Below are 22,717 nucleotides of genomic sequence, written 5' to 3'. Positions count from 1 at the left end.
GCAGGCTGTAAGAGTCTTTGCGTAAGGTGACTCTTTATACAAGCAGTGGCAGAGCACGATGACTGATGACCCAGACTCCGAAGCCAACCGCTGGGATTCAAATCTTGCTCTGCCTTCATTAGTCCTGATTCTTTAGGAAACGTATTTAACCTCGCCTTCTAAGTCGATAAGGTTGTTGTAAGGAGAAATGAAGAATGTGCATAAAGCTCCTCGGAGCCCTGCTAGCCGTGGTTCCATGTTGGGCTGCTGCTGTCAGCCAGCAGTTCAAACCTGCCAGCTACTCCTCAGGAGAAAGACGAGGCTTTCCACTCAGTCTGGAAACCCACGGGGGCAGGTCTACTCTGCCCTGTCGGGTTTCTGAAAGTCAGAAATGACTTGGTGGCAGTGAGTTCGGGGGTTGTTTGTTTGTTTGTTTGTTTGTTTGTTTGTTTGTTTGTTTAGGGGAAGAATAGTAATTTAGTTTTATGCTAAAATTCTATACCTTCATATGTGCACATACTTGCGTTCATACGTAGAGACAGGCCTAGTGAGAAAAGTCAACTCTGAATGTCTCTAGTTGTAAGATTATTGGTAAAATGTATATTCTTTTACTATTTTATATGTCCTTTAATGAGGAGCACTGCTGGGGGAGGGGGTTACATGTGGGGCAGCTGACTAGAAGGTTGGTGGTTCAAGTCCACCTGCCACTTCAAGGGAGAAAGATGAGATGTTCTGCTCTCATCAACAGCCTCGGAAGCTTCCAGGAGCAGCTCTACTCTGTCCCAGGGGTCGCTATGAATCAGTCAACTTGACAGTGACTTTTGTTATACAACGAAGAGCGGCCGTGGTACGCTGCTCAAAAGTCGTGGCGCTCGCAAATTTGAGATTTCTAGGCTGACGCCAGCTCTCTTTCCACCACCCCCTCATCTGTCTCTTGAAGCATGACATCTCACTTAGCCAAATTACATTTGTTTACCTGTGCCTTGCACCTGCAAATTCCCTACTTAGAAGGAAAGGCATAAAAATAGAAACCGAGGAGGAACACCAGAGTGGCATAGTTACTCATATTCAGAATGTCCTTTGTTCCTGTGAGTCTCTTTCTGTCCCTCTGTAAGATCATAAGCATCTGGGACTTTACATATGTTCACGGGAAGGGGCCTTGTAATTGTATATACAGGGTATTTATAACTTCCAGTGTTTGTCTCCATAAGTGGTTTTCCTGTAACAACCGTCTGCGGTGGTCCATGAGCACCTGGGCCTTCCTTTTTGAACCGTGCTTTCCCTGTGCAGGGAGTTTGCCTGGCGCGACCCCGAGTTACCTGAAGTCATCCACATGCTGCAGCACCAGTTCCCGTCAGTGCAGGCGAACGCCGCGGCCTACCTGCAGCACCTGTGCTTCGGGGACAACAAAGTGAAGATGGAGGTACGGGACCTCGTGGCTGATGACTTGGGAACCTGTGCCTTCCCACGTAGCTGGCACGTGCTTAAGCCACGCCAGGGGCAACGCAGAGGCCACCGGAGGGATGTTTGGGTGCCAGATACGCTATGATTTCCTCGCAAGAGATCTCAGGAAAACCTAGAAAAAGTATCTCTCTTGGACCCTTTTTAGCATTTTCGAAGCATGTCTCCCTTGAATTGGCTTCCGTATAAAACATCACACAAACGTCTGTTTAAGCTGCATTTGAAAGGAGCTTAGGAAAATCTGAGTTACAAGTTACAGTGTGCCTTGAACTAGTGAGCAGCCCCCACCCCATAGTTTGTCAACATCCAGTCAAACAGTTGAATGAAGTAACAGGATTTACAACCTTACTGACATGAAACATAGGAAAAATATTTTCTTTCAGATTTTAACATTTTGGGACATCGATAGAAACATTCGTTTTTGTTTTGTTTTGTTTTAATCATTTTATTAGGGGCTCAGACAACTCTTATCACATTCCATACATATATCAGTTGTGTAAAGCACATTAGTATTTTCATTGCCTTCATCATTCTCAAAACATTTGCTCTCCACTTACGCCCCTGGCATCAGCTCCTCATTTTCCCCCCTTTCTTCCCGCTCCCCCTCCGTCATGAACCCTTGGTAATTTATAAATTATTATTATTTTGTCATATCTCATACTGTCCTATGTCTCCCTTCACCCACTTTTCCGTTGTCCGTCCCCCAGGGAGGAGGTTATATGTAGATCCTTGTAATCGGTTCCCCCTCTCTACTCAACCCTTACGGTATCCCATTCTCACCACTGGTCCTGACGGGATCACCCATCCTGGATTCCCTGTGTTTCCAGTTCCTATCTGGTTTCTAACCTACAGATTCTTTCTTTTAAAGCTTCAGACATCCCCCGCCCCCTGCAGTGTCATATTGAACTGAAGTGGCTTTCATTAACTCAAGATGTAAACTGTCCTACCAGTAACGGTAGGTGCAGTACATAAAGTCCAGATAGTCAGTCATGCTCATGAACTGACACTTGGTAGAAGATCGAGAGAGTGTGGCCTAGAGAGCCAATACTAGAAACGAAAGTACCTCGGTCCACAACCCTTTCCTGTGTTGCCTCTGGCCCTGCATACAGCGTTGCTGTGCTCGTGTTTCTGGGCAATGCGCTCCTGGCGTGAGAGCATGAGTCCCCGCTAGTGTGCAGAGGCTGCTCCCTCCACGTGGACATTAATCCACTTAGCTGTCACACTTTTAAGCCACAAATCCAGGAAACGGGTATCATCTTGGAATGTTTTCTCAAACTTTGTGTTATTTGAACAATTTGAAGATAAATGTTTCAAATATTCTACAGTTATCCATTTCCCTTCATTTTCCCATAACAACCTTTTGTTTGCTCCGTGGTGAATCCATGACACTTACGCTGGTACCTAACGTCTCTCCTTCTAGGTGTGTAGGTTAGGAGGAATCAAGCATCTGGTTGACCTTTTGGACCACAGAGTGTTGGAAGTTCAGAAGAATGCTTGTGGTGCTCTCCGAAACCTTGTTTTTGGCAAGTCTACAGATGAAAATAAAATAGCGATGAAGAATGTTGCTGGGATACCTGCTTTGTTGCGACTGTTGAGAAAATCTATTGATGCAGAAGTGAGGGAGCTTGTTACAGGTAGGTATAGAAGGTGATCTCCTCAAGCAACTGTTGGAAACCATCTCCAATCTAACCCTTACATGGTGGCATTGTCAGCGAGTGGTGCGTTATAGGTGCTGATGTTCATAACTGACGAAGGCTGAGTAGACAGTCACCTCTGTCTGTGCCGGTTATTGGACCCTCTAATGCACAGACATCAACTAGCAGAGGTATCTTGTTTGTGGAGAGCTGACTAAATTTTCTTGTATTATGTATTCCATAGTGAATCAACTTGTTTTAAATAGGCTGCCTCTTCTTTATTGTGAAGGTACAATGTGCCTAATGATTTTACTGTCTTCCATTTCAGTTCTCCACTCCCTGGGTGCCTTTTTGTATTCCCAGACAATGTAATGCCCGAGGCCCTGACATTACAAAGATGAGTAAACCCCACGTCCTGCCCTCAAGAAGCACTGAGGCTAAACAGGAACACAGGTTGTTTGTGGATCTTAATGGCAGGTGCTCTGACTCAGGAGAGGTTGCCGTGGAGCCCAGAGGATAGGTAGGGAGGTCCCCTGATCCACTTGGTGAGACCTAAACCGTCCGAGCTATTGGTGGCCACGTAAGCAGGGAAGATAAATAACTCCAGTCCCCAACAAGCATGTCATGTGGGGTAGGGACTATTAGCAGGGGAGACGGAGGACTGCTATGGCCTAAAACACATGAGGGAGATGCAAGAGCGTGCCCGTGTCCCACATGCAATGGGGTGTCCTTGTAGGGCATGACGTAGCCATTATGGACGTTCACACGCATTCTTGCAACGGATAGCAGGTTAGAGGACTGGCTGGAGGGCGACAAGTCTAGTGTCTGAGGGTCTGTGAGGAGGTCCTTAGTCTGGAGAAAAACCTGACCTGTGTCGGGGGTGGAAAGGCGGGGTTGGGTTGTTTCAGAAGGAACACATTAGCGAAAGAGTGTGATGGTCCAGAGTGAGAGCCAAGGAGGAAGCGAGCCATGCCTTGTCTTGAGAGATGAACATTATAATGTCAGCCGGGTTCTAATTGAGGATGAAATGGAAAAAACGATTCTATAGGAGGATGGATTAATGATAGCATTACTTGTCATGGAGAAGGGGGGGGGATTTAAATATTCTTTAGCACAAGAATGGTTAAATAAACTTCAGTGCATTCTATACAGTGAAACCACTTAATATAGATATGTGCCTATGTATGGAATAGAGAGAGATGTGAAAAGCCAGTGCATTAGAGCTAAATACAGCAATAGAGAATAATCTCTAAAAACAGTTGTAAAATACCGGTGCTGCATAATACCACTTGTTTCAGGTTTATAAATAAGCAGATGGAGACTGTAAAGTATTTTGGGTACAGGCCGTGCAGTCAAGGTAGAACTGTACATTGGAGTGGTCCAAAACAGATTCAGGGTAGTGGGTTGCTCTGGTGGCAGAGCAAAGGAAAGGGGGTTGGGAGCTCAAATTACCTCCATTGCTTTAAAGGAAAATTTGAAGCCAGGTAAAATTTAATATTTTACCAGGTTGAATGGTGGATGCCTAGGTGGTCTTGCTTTAACTTTCCTGTGCCTACAATATTTTACTACACCATTTGAACAGCGTTTCTGTACAACCAATCCCATTCCCCGGTGTCTTCCCTTAGGAAACCAGAGGGAGGGAGCTGTTGGTTCTGGCAGATATGACTGGGAATGTAGCAAGCTATTGTGAATCTAATATTTAAGAGGAAATCCTCTTTCTCAAAAGACATTACAAAATAGCAGCCTTGATATAATCCTGTATGTCAAATATGCTATGAAATTTAAGTAATAAGAATAGAGCAGACTTAACAAATAAGCTCAAACCCTGGGCTAGATTGCCTTCGGGTGTTTTGAAGCTCGATGCCCTAACACCTCTCAATTGCCCCACGTGAAGGCACCATCGTGTTGGTGTGTTAGTATATCCGCCTTCTTTCTAAAAAGTTTTCAAAACATCGCACTTTCTTGCATCGTAACACAAATCATGTAAGCATGTTTATAAGTGCGTATGTGTAGGGATGGATGGATTAATTGAAATAAAATTCAAAAGAACTCTAAATAGAATGAAGAAGAGACACGGATGCAAAATGTCCATCCTAGTGGTCAGCTCAGTTTCAAACCATGTTTTGTGGGACGTTTCTTTTCCTTTCACCTTAAACTTGATGAGTATTGTCCTCCTAACTTTCCCCTCTTAACACAACTGTTCAGCCAATAAAGCTGTGGAATGCTGGCAGCGATTCTCCCCCGGGAGGGATCCAGGGGCAACCTGGCGACGGAAGCACAGTCCACTCAAGTCTGATCCTCTTTGAATTAACTGGCCAGATGTTTCATGAGTTGATCCTTGAATTAGGAAACACTCATATCCTCCATTCAAGGTGCATACTTATATCCTAAAATATATCGTTCTCAGCACTAGTAGTAATAAAATGTCTAAATTAGCACATGCACCTGGGGCAAACCCCAGGTAAATCAGTGCAAAAAGAGCCTTTCCGAGTGTGAAGTCTGGGCCTACTCGGATTTGATTCATACTAGGAAAGGAAAATAAACTCATCAAATGTCCGTGAACATTTCCATTTCTTCTTGTTTGTCAAGAAATATTAGAAATGCCTTAGCTTATCTTAGGGGAGATCCCCCAACAACCACCATGCCAAATGGCCAGTTTCTCCCAGGGAAAAATCCAGGATCTAAGCATGTACCTTGAATGCAGGATGTGAGTGTTTCCTAATTCAAAAAGAACTACTTCCCCAATAGATGTTTTCTTTTCATATGTAAAACTAGCCACAACCTCTGGTATTTTTTGTGTGGAAACCTCCACTCGCAGCTGGTAGGTTTGGGGAGGTTTTTTGGCCCTACTTGTATAATAAGGGAAAGTAAGTCTTGCTTTATAACATGTAGTTTTACTTCTAATAATTATTCCGTTCTGTGGATGGATGGCTTATGAAATGCTCCTTTCAGAAGTTGTATTTGCTTGCTTTGGATGGGTGTGGTCGGTACGTAAACACGTCACTCACCTTGTGTTAAAGAGATGGCTCAGAGGGCTGCCGAAATCAGTGTCCAGATCTGAAAGTCTGTGTTGGTGTGAGTTTGATTGGTATCTCAGCATCATCTAGCTAGCATGGAACCAATTCGTAATATAGATCTAGCAGAGTTGCTTCTGTATGCATATGTTGTATGTATGTATGTGTTCATCAGCCAAGATGTAGGGACTCTGGCTCTCCAGACTCACTGCCATTGAGTCAGTGCTGACTCATAACAATCCCCTGTGAGTTTCCAAGACTGTAACTGCTTATGGGAGTAGAAAGCCAAGTCCTCTCCTGCGGAGATGCTGCTGGTTTCGAACTGCTGACCGCACGGGTCACAGCCCAAGTAGCCACTACAGCCACTATACTACCAGAGCTCTTAAAATGTGGAAAGACCCCAAAATTGTGTATTAAAATGTTCTCAGTCCAAAAAGTTAATGTTATTGGTGTTCATAATATTTTAAGAATGAATGATCGCTGATATAAAGAATGAAAATATCAAGAGCTCCTTGAGCTGTTCTTCGGTTAACCTTACCTCACGTTAGATTTGCAAACTGACTTTTAAGTTATAGAGTCTCAGGGTTAGAAGAGACCTCAACACTCATTTTTAAGCAGTCAGCAATCTTAATATTGAATTGTTACGAAAATTAGTCCCATCAAATGTTTGAACCCAGAGAAAAAGAGACCCCATTGCTCTGTGGGATTAAGGCTTAGCAGTGGGTGCTCCAGAAAGCAACAAGAAGCAACCCTAGATCTACTACCTTCCTGAACCCCTGCTAGCCAGGAAAGCTTACCCAGGCCCAACTCTCTTTACAGAAGCACAGACAGCAGGGGGTCCTCCACCATCTTTCTCTCCCACCTGCCCATCTCCAGTCAACCCATTGAAAACACACAGCCCTCCAAAGTTCAGATGTCCGTCAGTCCCTGACCACGAAGCCCATGAACTTCACCAGGCTTGCGCAGTGCATGTCATTTGTAGGTTTCTCTTCGAGGTCTTCAGTGAAGATTGCAGTCAACTTAAGATCATGAAATCTTAAAAATACATGCACTTCACAGACTGTTCACTTATCAAGGCAGATTTCAAAGACAAGGTCAGTTATGCAAAAGCAGTGTTATGTGAAAGTGGAAGGTGAACACATCAGACCACAAAGTGGACGATTGCCATCCCAACCAGCGTTACTCTCGCTTCATACCTTGGCCTCTGTTGCTGCCAGGAATAGATCGTTAATGCGCACAGTCGTCGAATAGTAGATTTTTAACTATTGTCTGAAATGCAAAATGTTGGATAAAGAAATCGTCAATAAGTGAGGAATAGGTGTATTGTGCTCAAAATATTGTACAATTTAAATTACTATTTCTTTGAAACTAGATATTCGATTAGTCTTCATATTATGTAATTCAACCCAGTTATTAATCCAGATTCTTTATTTTCTAGTCTTTTTGTTTTAATTTGACAAATTCAAGTGTACATGGATGAAGAAATTTTAGCTCTTCTTTTTAGAAAAGATAGCTCACCTTTGCTTTATGTGCAAAAACTGTTCAGGGACCGCATTGATCACATCTTTATTTTCAACCTTAAAAAAAAAAAAAAACGAGCTTTTGCCAAGTGTGCATCCCCGAGACGGGGTGGCTGTCACTGTTAATTACAACAGCCCTCCAGTAAGTAGCACAATGCCTGTGGTTTCCTCGTGGTGCTGGGCATTGTCCAGGCTGAAGCCTAATGAGCCTCTCTGTTAAGAGCTGATATATGCAGGACCTTTGGTTTGGTTTGGTTCATTCCCAAGGTACTTTTTGCTTTTATTGTGAAGCTGGAGAAAGTACAGCTATTCCCAAATTGGATTATAATACAAACTAGGGATGAATGTCAGACTCTCTTGAAACCAAAAAAATTATGTTGAACTCCTTGGCTCACGATAATGACTTAGTGTTTCTAAGCTGGAAGCTATGAGGTTCATGTTGTTGAGCATCCTGGAAACATCATTTTTAAAGTTAGAGAGATTGGAGATAGTGCCAAGAATCCCGAGCCTTGCCTTCTACCATCCCCCTTCTTTGCCCCCTCTTAACACTGGTGTGAAATATCAAACAGTAACTAGGAATATTAGACTGTGTTCAAATGACCGTGATAGTCACATCTTCCAGTTTAGCAAGTGATTATTCATCCATATGGCAAAGTTAAATATTTCCACACTGTTTATTTTGAAATTTTTGGATGCCAGCAGTGGATTCCAGAATCCTATGCAGAAAATGAAATTAGGCCTATTCCCTGCCTAGTCATTAGTTCCATACTTCCAATTACACATCAAATTGCCAAGACAATGGTAGCTCTGTGCTATGGAAGGGGCGGTGGGGCCAGGACAAAGTTTTGCAAACCAACAGAACCTTCTGGCAAAAATTGGAGTTAGAGATTACTCCAGGAGAAGCTTGAAGGCACACCCTCAGCCTATTGGACTCCCCGTGTCTTCACGAGAGGAAATACTCCAGCCGACTTTGACCTGCCAGGGGCAGCCTGAATGAGCTCACTGCCCGCCAGTCAGTGCCGACACACGCAACCCGAACAGGGCCGGGGCGGACTGCGCCTGGGCGGTTCTGAGACTGACTGCTTACAGGAGTAGACAACCCCATCTTCCTCCCTGACAACCCCCTCTTCCTCCCTGGTGTCGAATTCCCACCTTGCAGATTGAAATCGAGCCTGTGGCCACTGCTCCCTCCAGCAGGAAAATGTTTCAGAAATCTAGCAACTCTTCGCCTAGTTCCGGCCCAGAGAGAGGCTCATCACTGGGAGCACTTTACAAAACACTGACATCAGGCAGCCTTGTTCACTCGGCTCTCTTTCTCCCTCACTGAACAGTCCAGGTTATAAAAATGATCATGAAAACTAAAATGCCCCCTCCCCCCCAAAAAAAGGTTAATTGATTAATAAGCCGAAGGCTTCTTTTAAATGAAGCAATTGTTCACGGACGGTCACTGTACTTTGGTCTGGAAGGGGCCCCTCGGGTTGTTAGTCAGGAACTAGCCATCGGCGCGCTGACTGGGTGAATCTAGAGGTCAGTGTCCTGGTGTGCAGGTGGAGTTCTTCCTTCTCTCTTGTCCCTTGGCCACCAGGGGATGTGAAACAGGGGCAGGACCTGGGGTGCGCATGCCATTTTCAAATGCCCCTCCCCCCAGAGGTAAACGGGCAGCCTGCAATCTGCTTTACTCTGAATTTCGCCAGGACGCGCAGAGAGTGTAAATGGACCCTGCTCTCATGCTTTGAGGTGCTTGCTCCTGAAGGCCAAGCAAAACAAGGCAGGTGAGGTGGGAGACTGAGGAGGCCACACATGGAGAACTCCATCACCCAGGTGACCAGGTGACCCCCACTGAGGTCCCTCCGACCCTCTGCAGTGCCTGCTTCTGGCTGATTGTCCACGGTGTGTGAGGCTGGACATTTCTGCCTTTAAGCCCCAGCTGGGAACAGCCAAGGAGGTTGAAGACAGTGCAGTTACAAATGGCTAAGGGAAAGCCTGGAAGCTGTCAAAGCCAGCCGTGAAGACATAATATATAACCCCATTGACTTTGCCTCGGTGAATCTCTATCATAGTGTCAATGGCTTACTTCTGTCGGAGGTTGGAGTCACCTGAATAACAGTGGTCACTGGCCCACTGCCCACACTGCTGCCCGCGGCCCTCTTCATGGCGATTGGATCAGCATTCTCTGAGGAGGACTGCCTTTTCTGCAACCTTTTACCGACACTTGTGAAGGAAAAGAGCTGATGTGTATGCGCTCTACGGCGAGTCTCAGTCGGCACTTGTGAACCGTAAGCTTGTTTATTTTCTGTGGCGACACATTTCCAGGGAGTGTAGGACTGGGTGGCTAATTATGTCATTCATCCTCCCAGCGATCCTCCAGGTTTTAGAATTACCTGGAATAGAGGAACAGATACTGAAATGCTAATGCGGTTCTGCAAAGGGCTCTCTGGAAGTTGATAGATCTTTTCCTGGAATATGTGATCTTGCGCCTTTGTTCTGAAAAGAATTCACAGCAAAGCCAGCCGGCCCGCGTACTCTCTGAAGACACCGAAGACCTATCACCCACGTCTTTCTGCCGGGGACGAAGTTCACCAGCTGGAGGGAGCCCTGTCTGACGGCCTCTGGGCCTCCCCTTGCTCGCCGCTCCCCACTGCATAGCTGGCTTGCTTCGGGTACTTCAGACGCGGTGGCCACGATTCGAGGGCTACCTGGGCCAGCACCTTGTGGAGCAAGCAACTCAGCAGAGGCCCCTGTGCTCCGGAAGGTCACGGCTCTAGGGAGCAATCCTGCTGTGCACACCGAAGGCTGCTGACACAGAATGCACCCAACGGCAAAGACAGCAGCTGGGGGCCGGGCCTCGGGAAGGCTCCAGGTGTGCACAGCCCCCGGGGGCTCGCAGCCCCAGCTGTCTGTCTGTCTGTCTGTGACCGCAGACACGTTATTTCTCATAGGTCTCACTGCCCTGTCAGACACAGCACCCGCTTCTGGGTGTCATTGTGAGGATGTGCGTAGAGTACCTAGCACCCTGGACATGGAAGTCGGGATCATGTCTCGTCCGACTCTCTGGAGACACTTTGTCTCAGCAAAAGCCTCCTGAGAGCAAAGGTCTCACCTACCACTCTTTCTCAGAATCTGGCATAAATTGAACCAATTGTCTGCACCAGTGTTGTCCAATCGAAATACGATATGACCTGCATACGTGATTCTAAAATTTCTAGTACCCATATTTTTCAAAAGGCAAGTGAAACCACATGTATTATTTAAACCAGTATATCCAAAATAGCGTTTCCCCTTATAATCGACAAGAAAAGCATCGCTAGGCTTTGCTTGAATGTTTTTACCCCATCTTTGCAAACCAGTGTATATTTACACCCACGGCACACCTCCAGGTGACGTAGCCACGTGTGGCTGACGGTGCCGGGTTAGATGACCCTGGCCTGTGCCAGCATGGGTGCCGTGCGCTCAGAAGGCGCGAGGCGGTGGTAGCATGCAAGTGGCCATTTTGTGGCAGAAAAGTTTAGCCCTAGCATCTTCCCAACCACAAAAGCCAAGGAGCTTCCTTTTTTAAAATCTCCACATAGGATGAGGGGAGACCCTTACGACTTCAAAGAAAAGAAACGGAAATACACTTTTACTAGGCAATAACAATGGAAGGGTAAATTCGAAGCAAGTGCAAGGCTCACTGTTCACTGTCAACAAAATGTGGTTTTTCAAGGTGCGCACATTCCCTGGGCTCCTGTATGTAATCTACACATTTTCATGCTTGTTTTGACATCAAATTATTTTTACTCAAAATAGTCTCTACCCTCTTCTGAAGAATGCATGCCTGGTGGACAGACATGACGCCAGCATTGTTCCAGCAAACCCATCCCTGTAGAAGTGCCAAGAAGGGATCAGCACATCTACCCCGGCAGGACTCCTGACCCCAGCGAGCTGGAGCGTGGTCATGATGACTCACTGCTCCTGATGCTTGTTCTGTACCAGGAAACTCTGGGGCCAGGACCCATTGTCGATTGTCTTGCTCAATGCCCTTCACTCCCCTAAAGCTTGCATCCTTCCATTTGTCCTGTGGATGTCTTCTGAGCGGGCATGCCTGAGGTAAAAGGTCAAGGGCAGGCCCAGAGAATAAAGCTAACTCACAAAAGGAACTGCAGGGCATCATGCTCAGTGGTGGCGTTCCTGCTGTATCTCCCAGCTATCTTTTCCCCCTTTGTGTTGTCCACAGCACTTGTGTTTTGAAAACGAGGGAAATGGAGCATAAATTGAAGGCTATATAAACATGAAAGAAAAACAATTGTGTGGTTATGCTGTATCTGCTGCCATAGAAATCACATTTTCCAAATGTTATCTGCTTAGTTGCTATTATTTAATTAATCGGGAAGATCAGCTGCTAATTTGACTATAAAATTAACAGTTGGCCATTAGAAAAGCTATAAAGCTAGCTTTAAAAAGTGAGCTCTTTCAGAATTGTGCAGTTAGGATTTATGTGAAATGGTATTTTAATTACTTTATTCATTCTTTGTAGGGAAAACGAACTTTCATCTCTCATGGCAGTATTTCATTGTAATTATTGGTTACTTATAATTATATGTACTTTTTTCTGTGGCAGAGAATAAGCAATGCTTGATTCAGTAATATGTATGAAATTCCCTAATATTTTCTAAATTAATTTTTATCTGTATGTTCTTGGTCCTCGCAACGAAAAACTAATTGCTTTAAGTTAAATAAGCTTCAAATTTCCTTGGCCAAACTTGGTTTAACTTTTCTCTTGAGGAACCAGGAGATGACGGGGTGTGCTGCTGAATGTGTTTGAAGCACAGTTTGCATTAGGCTGTCGGGGCTGGAGGTTCATCAGGTTGAGGGAGAATGCAAGTCCTTAAGCTCTCCATTTCCTCGCCAGTCTCCCTACCTCTGGGAGTTGGTGCATTTTCTATTCATTACTTACTGCCCGAGGAGCGTTCTTCCTGAACCATTCAATGAAGCCCTGCTCATAATAAGTGGAGAGAACATTGTTTTGTTACTGACTTAGCAAGGTGGACAGCATGCAGGTATTATTAGCTTGTCTTTTTTTTTAAATCTTTTATTAGGGGCTCATACAACTCTTATCACAACTCATGCATACATCAATGGTTTCTCGCACATTTGTACATTCATTGCCCTCATTCTCAAAACATTTGATGCCCCTGGCATCAGCTCCTCATATTTTCCCTCCCTCCCTGCTCCCCCTTCCCTCATGAACCCTTGATAATTTACAAATTATTATTTTGTCATATCTTGCACTTTCTGACGTCTCCCTTCACCCACTTTTCTGTTGTCCATCCCCTAGGGAGGAGGTTATATGTAGATCCTTGTAATTGGTTCCCCCTTTCCAACCCACCCTCCCTCCGCCCCCCTACCCACTGTATCACCACTCTCACCACTGGTCCTGAAGGAGTCATGCGCCCTGGAGTCCCTGTGTTTCCAGTTCCTATCTGTACCAGTGTACATCCTTTGATCTAACCAGATTTTTACGGTAGAATTAGAATCATGATAGGAACTAGAGTAAAGTTGTATGTGTTTTTTTTTTTATATTTTATTAGGGGCTTATACAACTCTTATCCCAATACATACATATACATACATCAATTGTATAAAGCACATCCGTACATTCTTTGCCCTAATCGTTTTCAAAGCATTTGCTCTCCACTTAAGCCCTTTGCATCAGGTCCTCTTTTTTTTCCCCTCCCTCCCCACACCCCCCTCCCTCATGAGCCCTTGATAATTTATAGATTGTTATTTTGTCATATCTTGCCCTATCCGGAGTCTCCCTTCCCACCCCTTCCCTGCCGTCCATCTCCCAGGGAGGAGGTCACATGTGGATCCCTGTAATCAGTTCCCTTTTTCCAACCTCCTCACCCTCCACTCTCCCAACATCGCCCCTCACACCCCTGGTCCTGAAGGTATCATCCACCCTGGATTCCCTGTGCCTCCAGCTCCCATATGCACCAGTGTACAACCTCTGCCCCATCCAGTCCTGCAAGGTAGAATTCGGATCATGGTAGTTGGGGGAAGGAAGCATCCAGGATCTGGGGGAAAGCTGTGTTCTTCATCGGTACTATATCGCACTCTGACTGACCCATCTCCTCTCCTAAACCCCTCTATGAGGGGATCTCCAGTGGCCGACAAATGGACCTTGGGTCTCCACTCTGCACTTCCCCCTTCATTCACTATGGCATATATATATATACACACACACACACACATATATATATTTTTTGCATGATGCCTTATACCTGGTCCCTTTGGAACCTCGTGATTGCACAGGCTGGTGTGCTTCTTCCCTGTGGGCTTTACTTTTTCTGAGCTACATGGCTGCTTGTTCACCTTCAAGCCTTTAAGACCCCAGACACTATCTCTTTCGATAGCCGGGCACCATCAGCTTTCTTCGCCACATTTGCTTATGCACCCCTTTGTCTTCAGCAATCGTATCGTGGAGGTGTGCAGACAATGATATGATTTTTTGTTCTTTGATGCCTGATAACTGATCCCTTCAGGACCACCCGATCACACAGGCTGGTGTGTTCTTCCATGTGGGCTTTGTTGCTACTGAGCTAGATGGCCACTTGTTTATCTTCAAGCCGAAAGTTGTAAGTTTCATCATTGCTACATTGCACCCTGCCTGGCTTGTCTCCTCCCTGCGACCCTTCTTTAAGGGGATGCCCAATTGCCTACAGATGAGGTTTGGGTCTCCACTCTGCACTCCCCCTTATTCACAATGATAGGATTTTGGGTTCTGATGATGCCTGATACCTGATCCCTTTGGCACCTCATGATCACACAGGCTGGTGTGCTTCTTCCATGTGGGCTTTGTTGCTTCTGAGCTAGGTGGTCACTTGTTTATCTTCAAGCCTTTAAGACCCCAGATGCTATATCTTTTGATAGCCGGGCAACATCAGCTTTCTTCACCACATTTGCTTATTCACCAGCTTTGTCTTCAGCGATTGTGTCGGGAAGGTGAGCTTCATAGAATGCCAATCTAATAGAATAAAGTATTCTTGCATTGAGAGAGTACTTGAGTGGAGACCCAGTGTCCATCTTCTACCTTAATACTAAACCTATAAATATATGCACATAGATATATTTCCCCATCTTCATATATAAATATATTTACATATGTACATGCTTTTATTTAGACCTATAAATGTTATTTGCCTCCTAGCTCTTTCATCTATTTCCTTTGACTTTCCTCTTGCCCCACTATCATGCTCAGTCTTCATTTGGGTTTTAGTAATTCCCCATGGTTATAATACCCTGGATCACGCCCTACCAGGCCTCCTACACCCTCCTCACCACTGATTTGGATCACTTGTTGTTCCCTTGTCCCTGGGTTTGTTAACACCAGTACCTATCCCCCCACCTCCCCCTCTCCAATGTCTCCCCAGAACTGTCAGTCTCGTGTTTTCTCCTCCAGGTTGTTCATCCAGCCTATCTTATTTAGACAGACCTGTGGAAATAATAACATACACAAGAATAAGACAGAGCAAAGCCAAGCAATACAATAAAACAAAACAACAAACCAATGACCAAAATAAACAACAGGAAAGAAAAACTTGTAGTTAGCTCAAGGACTGTTTGTTGGCCTTTAGGAGTGTTTTCAAGTCCAGTTTGTTGGGGCACCATGCCCTAGCCCCAAAGTCTATTTTTGGTATTCCCTGGGGACTTCATTGCTCTGCTCCCCTTGCTGTTCTGTTGCACGCCCTTAGTGATTTGCCTTGGTGTGTGGGATTAGATCGGGCGTAATTCCCACACTGTGTCTCCAGTGTTGTTGTCCCCTATAGGGCTATGGGTCAGTGAGGGATGTCTTGTCTCATAGTCGGACTGGCCATTTGGGCTTCTCTGTGGACTGGCTGCTCTGAGCAGGAATATCACCCTCAAGGCCTGGTGGGCCAGGATGTGCTCTACTCTCTCTTCCTCTCTCTTCCTCCCCCTTCATTTGCTCCCATGTGCTCTGATCAGAGACATGTCCCTCTCTTGGAGCTGCAGATTCAGTGCTGTCCTCTGAAATAAATTCTTGTGGGGGAGGGGTGGTATCCATGAAGTTGGGATTTGGGATGGCCCCTCAGACCTCTCCACTGGTTCCCTACTCCGCGCCAGCATGTTGCATTCATATCTTGGAGCACTGGGTTGAAGTCTGGTCCCTCTTTCCCTGTGGAGATATAAACAATACCTCCCCTTGGGTGGGCTAGTGCCCTGTACCCTCGCTACCTTTTTAATTTTTTCCTTTCCCCACCCCCTTTTTAGTTGATTAGCTGGTCTTAAGTATGATGCTTTTTACTTTTAGTCGAAAAGCCATGTTAATCAGCCCCAAAACTAAGGCTTTTAAATTTAATCAAACCTTTTTGTGCAATATTGGTTGATCAGAAGTGCGCATTTTGACTTTGTATTTATTAATACCTTAAAAATGTGGGGAAGAAAAAAATCAGTAACTTGAGATTTACCTTGATGTTCCAAATGGTTAATTACATAAATACCACATGTTGCAGCTCTTTGTGTTACACGGGGAAGTGTAGGATTAGCAGGGTAATATGAAACACAGCACGAAGGGTGATAAAGCTGCCCTTTCAAGGCTCTGTCTCTAACCAAAATGAAATCCGTCTCTTTTTTCTGGTCAAGAATAACTGAGCTTTTTTTGGAGTTGCAGAAATGAAAGCCTAAGCTTCTGCAGTAGAGTGGTTGTAGGATCAATAAGTCTTCCCGCTGGACCGAAAGATAGCATAGTCAGCTGGTCTCCTGAGGGTCATATATTTTTAAACGATATTACATGTTATAATTTTGCAACATTGTTTCTTTCTCGTTTGCAGTTTGGGGTTGAGCTGTTTGGGTATTAGTGAAACTGTTCGCTCTAGGTTCTGTGAGGTACAGGCAAAGAGGATTCCTCCATTTCCCGTAGCGAAGCTAGCATTACAGGTGGTAGTGGGTGCCACTTCCCCTTCTGCTCTCAGTGTGAAGAACAGGCAGGAGTGGTGACCCAGCTTCTGAGGTCGTCTATGTTTTCCAACCGTCTCTTCTAGTTACAGTTCTTAAGTTCTTATACTTCTCAACACCCAGTTTGAGAAAAGGCTCATTGAGAAATTACCACTTAAGAATTAAGTCTACTAGGCAGAAATAAAAGGGAGGTCAGGAATTAAATACAGGATTCATTAGCAAAAATAAGAATATTTTTGAGCACCTGTTGTGTGTCCTACACATGTGCAGTAGAACATATAAAGTCCTGGATGATGGCAAGAGCATTTGTACTTGAGTATGTTTGTCTCATGACAGAAATAATGCCAGAGATTGTATGATAGAATTTTGTAATACGATCAACTTAGTCATGGCAAATAGCTTTTTTTCAGCAACATGGACAATGACTACACATATGGACCTCAACAAGTGGAATACACAGGAATCAAATAATCTATGTATCTCTGTAAAGAGATGATGGAGAAGCTCAATAACAGCAGTTAGAAGATGGCTAGTGGCTGATGATGGAACAGACCATCAGTTGCTCCTATGCAAGTTTAAGTTTAAGAGTACGAAAAGGGAAACAAGTCCATGAGAGTCAAGTGTAACTTTGAGCCTATCTCACGTGAATTTAGAGACCCTCTCAAGAATGGATTGGACACATCAAACTCTAAAGACTGACAACCTGATAAGTTGTGGGATGGCATCAAGGACATTATAAATAAACTATAAGTTAAAATCCAGGAATGAAAAGACCAAAATAGAGATCAGAAAAGATTCTGAGACTTGTTCTTGGCTGAGCAAGTCAAGAATGAATTAACAGAAGAAATTAAATATTGCCATGAATTGTACAAAGATCTGCAGTCAGAAAACCAAAAAGAGAGAACACACTCAAAATTTCTCAAGCTGAAAGAATTGAAGAAAAAATTCAAGACATAAGTTGAACTATTGAAGGACTGGATGGGCAAAATCTTGATCTGTGCAGGAAGCAAGCAGTAAGAGGAAACGGAAGGAATATACAGTCATTGTACTAGAAAGAATTTACCAAAGTCAATATGATCAAGAACTGATTACACTGAAGAATTGGTGAAAAGTAAAGCTCCAGGAACTAGTGGACATCAATTGAGATGTTTCAACAACCAGATGGAATGTTTGAAATACTTTCTCTTCTGTGCCAAGAAATTTGGAAACCACTCTCTGTTCAATGTACAAGGAGAAATCCATCATTTCTATGGCCAATTCAAAGAAGGATCATCTAACAGAATGTGGAAATTGTGGAGACGTATCATTAACATTAGCATGTCAATACAACTTTATTGAAGGTAATTTTTTAAGATGGTTGCAGAAATTCATTAACAGGAAACTGCCAGAAAGTCTAACCAGATTCAAAAGAGAACCTGAAAGCGGAGAGTACCAGCAAAAGGTTTATTTGAGTGTCGTTAGCTATACAGAGATGGTCGACTCTGGATCATACAAATTGTGGATAACGTGGCAAAGAAAAACGTATTGCCGAACCCTTCCTTATGCTCACGTGGCTCCTGTCCATTAGACCAAGTCATGAGCACTCTTTGTAACAGAACAAGGAAAACTGTGGTTTTAAATTGAGACGGGTGTGCATCAGGGTTGTATCCTTTTGGTATGTGTGCTGAACAAATAATCGAAGAAGATGGAGCCTGTGAAGAAGAGTGTGATAGCAAGTTTAGAGGGAGCCTCGTGGACAACCAGTAATGGGCACATAGCACAGCCTGGCTCACTGAAAGTAAAGGCAGCTTAAAGCACTTCTTGATGAAGATCACAGACTACAACTGTGAGTATGGCCTGTACCTCAACATGAAACCAACAGTCCCCACAACTGGACCGATTGGCAGCATCAAGAAAAGGGGGAAAAGATAGAAATTGGCAAGAACTTCATTTTACTTGGGTCCACAGTCAACATCCTGGGAATCAAGAGTCAAGAAATAAAGCAATGGCTTGCACTGGGCAAACCTCTTGTTGTGAAAAACCTCTTTAAAATACTAAAAGCAAAGATGTGACTTTGAGGATGAAGACATGCCTGCTCCACACCGTGGCATCTTTGATCATCTCATGTGCATGCAAAAGCTGGAAGTGCATGCGAAAAGAAAGACCAAAGAAGAACTGATGCAAAATATATCTTGGAGGAAATACAACCAGATTGCTCCTTAGAAGCAAGGATGCTACCTCGGGCTCACGTACTTTGAATGTGGCATCAGTAGAGACCAGTCCCTGGAGAAAGACGTTGTGCTTGGTAAAATGAGAGTCAATATAACGGAGAAAGGCCCTCCACAAGAGGGATTGGCATGGCTATTAAAACAGAGGACTAAGCGACATCTGTGATTGGAGGCCTGCACAGGATCTGACAGTGTCTCTCTCTCCCTGCTGCATTGTGCACAGGGGTCGCTGTGAGTCGGAAGAGATCCAACAACGCCTCACAATATACTGTCGTAGGGAAATTTATATTCCGATTAAACTTAGAAATAGCAGTGCTCATCGTCCTTTAAAAAAATGAATAGTAAAAAAAATGAATAGAATTTCAAACTTATGGAATCAGTAAGTGTGGATTTAAGATCGAAAGAGCTCAATGCGTGTCCCAGAATAAAATCCTGGTACATGGTGATGTCGCTGTTTTTATATTGATTTGTGGATGTGTATACTGTGTTCGAACGCATATAAATAGACCTAGCAGTAGTGCATCCTGTACCTGTACCATATATAGCTCCACTGACCTGAATTCCTGGGAAGAAGAAGAAAAAGCAGGACAAAAATCCTGGAAGTAACGAGGAAAATCAACAAGCAAACTGACTTGCCAGGACTCGGAGCACCGAGTGGAATCCAGGTTGGCTGTGCTTTAGACCACCCTCGTCTTAGACATCCTTCCCCTGTGTTTGTGACTCGGGCTGTGGAATTCCTGTAGAAGTGAATCTAATGTTGTATAAAGGGTGTATGACCTGAAAGGTTTTACCTGACACAAACCTGCCTTGCATTTGATTTTACTGGGCTGCATTTATTCGGTGAAGCAGGGGGGCGCTGATGAATATCTGCCGCTTTCCCCTGTGTGTGGAGATTAGTGAAGCGAGGAGTTTGAACCACTTTGGCAAGGAGAGAGTTTGCTTGCGAGGCATTAGGAATCACATGTTCTAAAGTTGGCAGCAGAAGAGCGTAGAAAACACCCATTGCCCCTTGCATCCTCAAGACCGCTGCAACCACGGTGCTGGCTCACCCCCAGACAGGCCCCACACGTGCTGAGGGATGGGCGTCGATGGCCTGGTTAGCAGGAAACGCCACATTCTCCACAGCCGCAATTGTCTGCCTGTGTCACCCACCCTGCCATGCTCCTACCCACGTGCTTTCCCGGCTCTTCTCCTTTCCTCCACAATTTGGGTCAGGACAGACCTCCAATGAATCATTTCTCATCCTTAGCTCCCTGATCCCTGCCATGATCAGTCCTCTACTGTTCTTCCCCACCCCAGGCCCACGGTTTCAATGATCTTTTCAACATGAAACCCTTTCTTCAAAGAGAGCTTCCCTTGAAGCTCAGTACTGAGAATAGATCTGTGTGGCGCTGCTCTGGCTGGGTGGGATGGGGGTCTTGGCGCCACCTCCCACAGATGCGAGGGAGTCCAGTGAAGCCCAGAGTTCAGCGAGCACAACTTTAAGCCCAGAACAATATATAAAAACATGTAGCCAACTGTGTAAGACTCCATGAAGAAACGGCTCAGTCTGTTTACTTCTTAAGCAATGACAGCGTATACTATGGACTTGCTAGGATCTTGTCTGTGTGATAACTAGAGGAACACAGGTCTGTTATGTTGGGTAGAAGAAGCTTTCAGAGATGACGTGGCACCTGTACTTCTAGTAGTGGACTGCCTAACCCCCACCCGCCACCTGCCCCCACCTATTAGTTAAGTCCTGACAGGCTTCTCTTGTAGGGGAGCCAAGGGAAGGCCCAGCGAACTGGTAAGTCTTTAGGGAACAAGGCAGCCCCATCTGTGAGGTCTAGAAGCTAAAAGCAGCGGGAGGAAAGGAACGTGGGCACAGATGTGGAGCAGAACTCAGGAGCCCGCCCATAGGTCCAGGACAGAGCGCACGCACCTATGCCATTATTGACTGTTCACTGATGATGGGTCAGAAAGGACAAGCCCGGGCAGAGTGCCAGAGAAGAGATGATCTTCACTCGATTTGTACTCCGAATTTCATTTTTAACTATCTTCAGTTCTTGTGCTTTGTTTTTACTCCTCCTTCCTTAAAAAAAAAAAAAAAAACAAAAACAGGGTGTGGAGGGGAGATCCTGGGGTTCTCTCATACCTCCCTTCTTTACCAAAGACCCTCCAGCTTCTCCGGGCCTCTAGAGGCCCCAAAAGACTGCTTTCACGCTGCGTCCGTCATTTCCCTCACGCTGCAGCAGCGGTTCTGTAGCCCATCTTTGCCGGACCCGTGATGCAGAATGCACACATGCCTGATACACTCCCGTGGGTGGGGGCAGATTCGGCCAGCTCCCGCCTCATTGAGAGCCACAGCATCTCGGGGTGTCAGTGGCTCAGAAAGCACTGAGCCAGCCTGTGAGGGACTTCAGCCCAGAGGAGAGCAGCTGCGCCACCTCCCCTCTGCCCTCCCCGCTCCCTCAGGAGAATGGATGGATGAGAAATGGCGTCACCAGAGTACACAAGGTGTGCTCTTGAATTTCACTCTAATTTCTCAAGCAGCAATTATTAGAAAATGTGCTAGAACAACTTAACATGCATCAGTGTGGCCAGAAATGGAAAACCCCTAAAATGTTTTTCAATTTAATTTACATTTAAAGTCTGTTAGCCTAGCAATCCTGGTAAACTGTGATCTGAGTCAGTTTTAAGTGATTGTTAGTCTCACCCATACCTTCAAAAAGGGAGCATCAGTAGCTTACACTTCCAAAGCACCTGGTAATAAACTCTGAAAGTCAAAAAGAAGTGCCTACTCCTTATCTAAATATAGAAGAGGAAGCAAATAAAGCATCATTCTGTGTCAATAAAGTACTATAGCATTCGACTTTAGCCTGAGCTTCCTGGTAGCAAATGAAAGAAAAGGAGCCATTATGAAGAAAACCATACCAGTCCTTCAAAAGACAAGGGAAGAACCATTCTTTCCCAGTATTAAATTCTGAAAATGCTTGTGTGGGACAGTGAAGTGAACAGCGGGTTACAAAAATCACAGAATGTCTTATTTATGACCCTTTGCAACAAGGGGCAGCATCTACTCAGGGACAGAAGTTCCATAGCGTTGGGAAGGGGAGGAACGGACCTAGGAAACAGAGGAAGTGGGGTAGACGGTGCTACATAAAGGGGATTACATCTGTGAGATGAAATAAAATGCATGAATCGTTGAATGGAAAGTGGATGCTCTGCTTTGTAAAGCTTCATCAATTTGCAAGAAAAGGGTTTGGGGTGTTTTAATTGCTTGGCCAAAGCCACAATCCTCTTCCACCTGGCTGAGCAGAGGCAGTATAACTCAATGTTGGGAAGGCGTCATATGACCACCGGAAGCTGGGTCAGCACCCAGCGGGGGGCCGCCCCCCACCTGGTTGCAAATGCAAGTCACAGATGAGTTTTAGATTGGGCTCATGTGTTTGTTTCTTGTATTCTCCAAACTCCGGGATCTCCAAATGACAGTTTGATTTTTGAAAATCGTTTCAGGGGTTCTTTGGAATTTATCCTCCTGTGATTCTGTGAAGATGGCAATCATCCGTGACGCCCTCTCCACCCTAACAAACACTGTGATCGTGCCGCACTCGGGATGGAGTGGCTCTTCTTGTGACGATGACCATAAAATGAAGTTCCAGACCTCCCTGGTCCTGCGGAACACGACGGGCTGCCTGAGGTGTGCACTTTACTTAGGCTCTCCAGTTGACTTCAAGATTATAAGCTAAATGTCATTATAGGTGAATCATAAAATTCATTCTAAGAGAACTTTCTTTGGTTTGCATTGAAGATTCTGGGTTTGTTTCAAAATGCTGCCCACTGCACTCTGTTATCCTGTGCGGAAAATCTTACGCGAATAGACTTGTGGCCTAAAGGAAGCTATCTGTTAAATGGTTCTTCTGTGGTACTCAGGCCTTTCCAGCCGAGATTACTGCCCAAATCCTGGTGCT

At 45.0% G+C, this 22,717-nt stretch overlaps 1 protein-coding gene across 8 annotated transcripts in view; it reads left to right on the top strand.

Moving 5' to 3' along the window:
• The window catches only part of PKP4 (plakophilin 4), a 272,376-nt gene that overhangs the window by 224,496 nt on the left and 25,163 nt on the right, over nt 1-22,717 (top strand). For all 8 annotated transcript variants that reach the window (XM_075529701.1, XM_075529706.1, XM_075529705.1 and 5 more), the window contains 3 exons: nt 1,270-1,402; nt 2,861-3,074; nt 22,263-22,446. In XM_075529701.1, the coding sequence (XP_075385816.1) occupies nt 1,270-1,402; nt 2,861-3,074; nt 22,263-22,446 (531 nt within the window). The remainder of the gene's footprint in view (nt 1-1,269; nt 1,403-2,860; nt 3,075-22,262; nt 22,447-22,717) is intronic.

This window comes from Tenrec ecaudatus, chromosome 13 (assembly GCF_050624435.1).
Source record: "Tenrec ecaudatus isolate mTenEca1 chromosome 13, mTenEca1.hap1, whole genome shotgun sequence".
NCBI classification, from domain to species: Eukaryota; Metazoa; Chordata; class Mammalia; order Afrosoricida; family Tenrecidae; genus Tenrec; species Tenrec ecaudatus.
The sequence above is the reverse complement of the archived record's forward strand: the minus strand, read 5'-3'. Positions and strand labels throughout refer to the sequence as shown.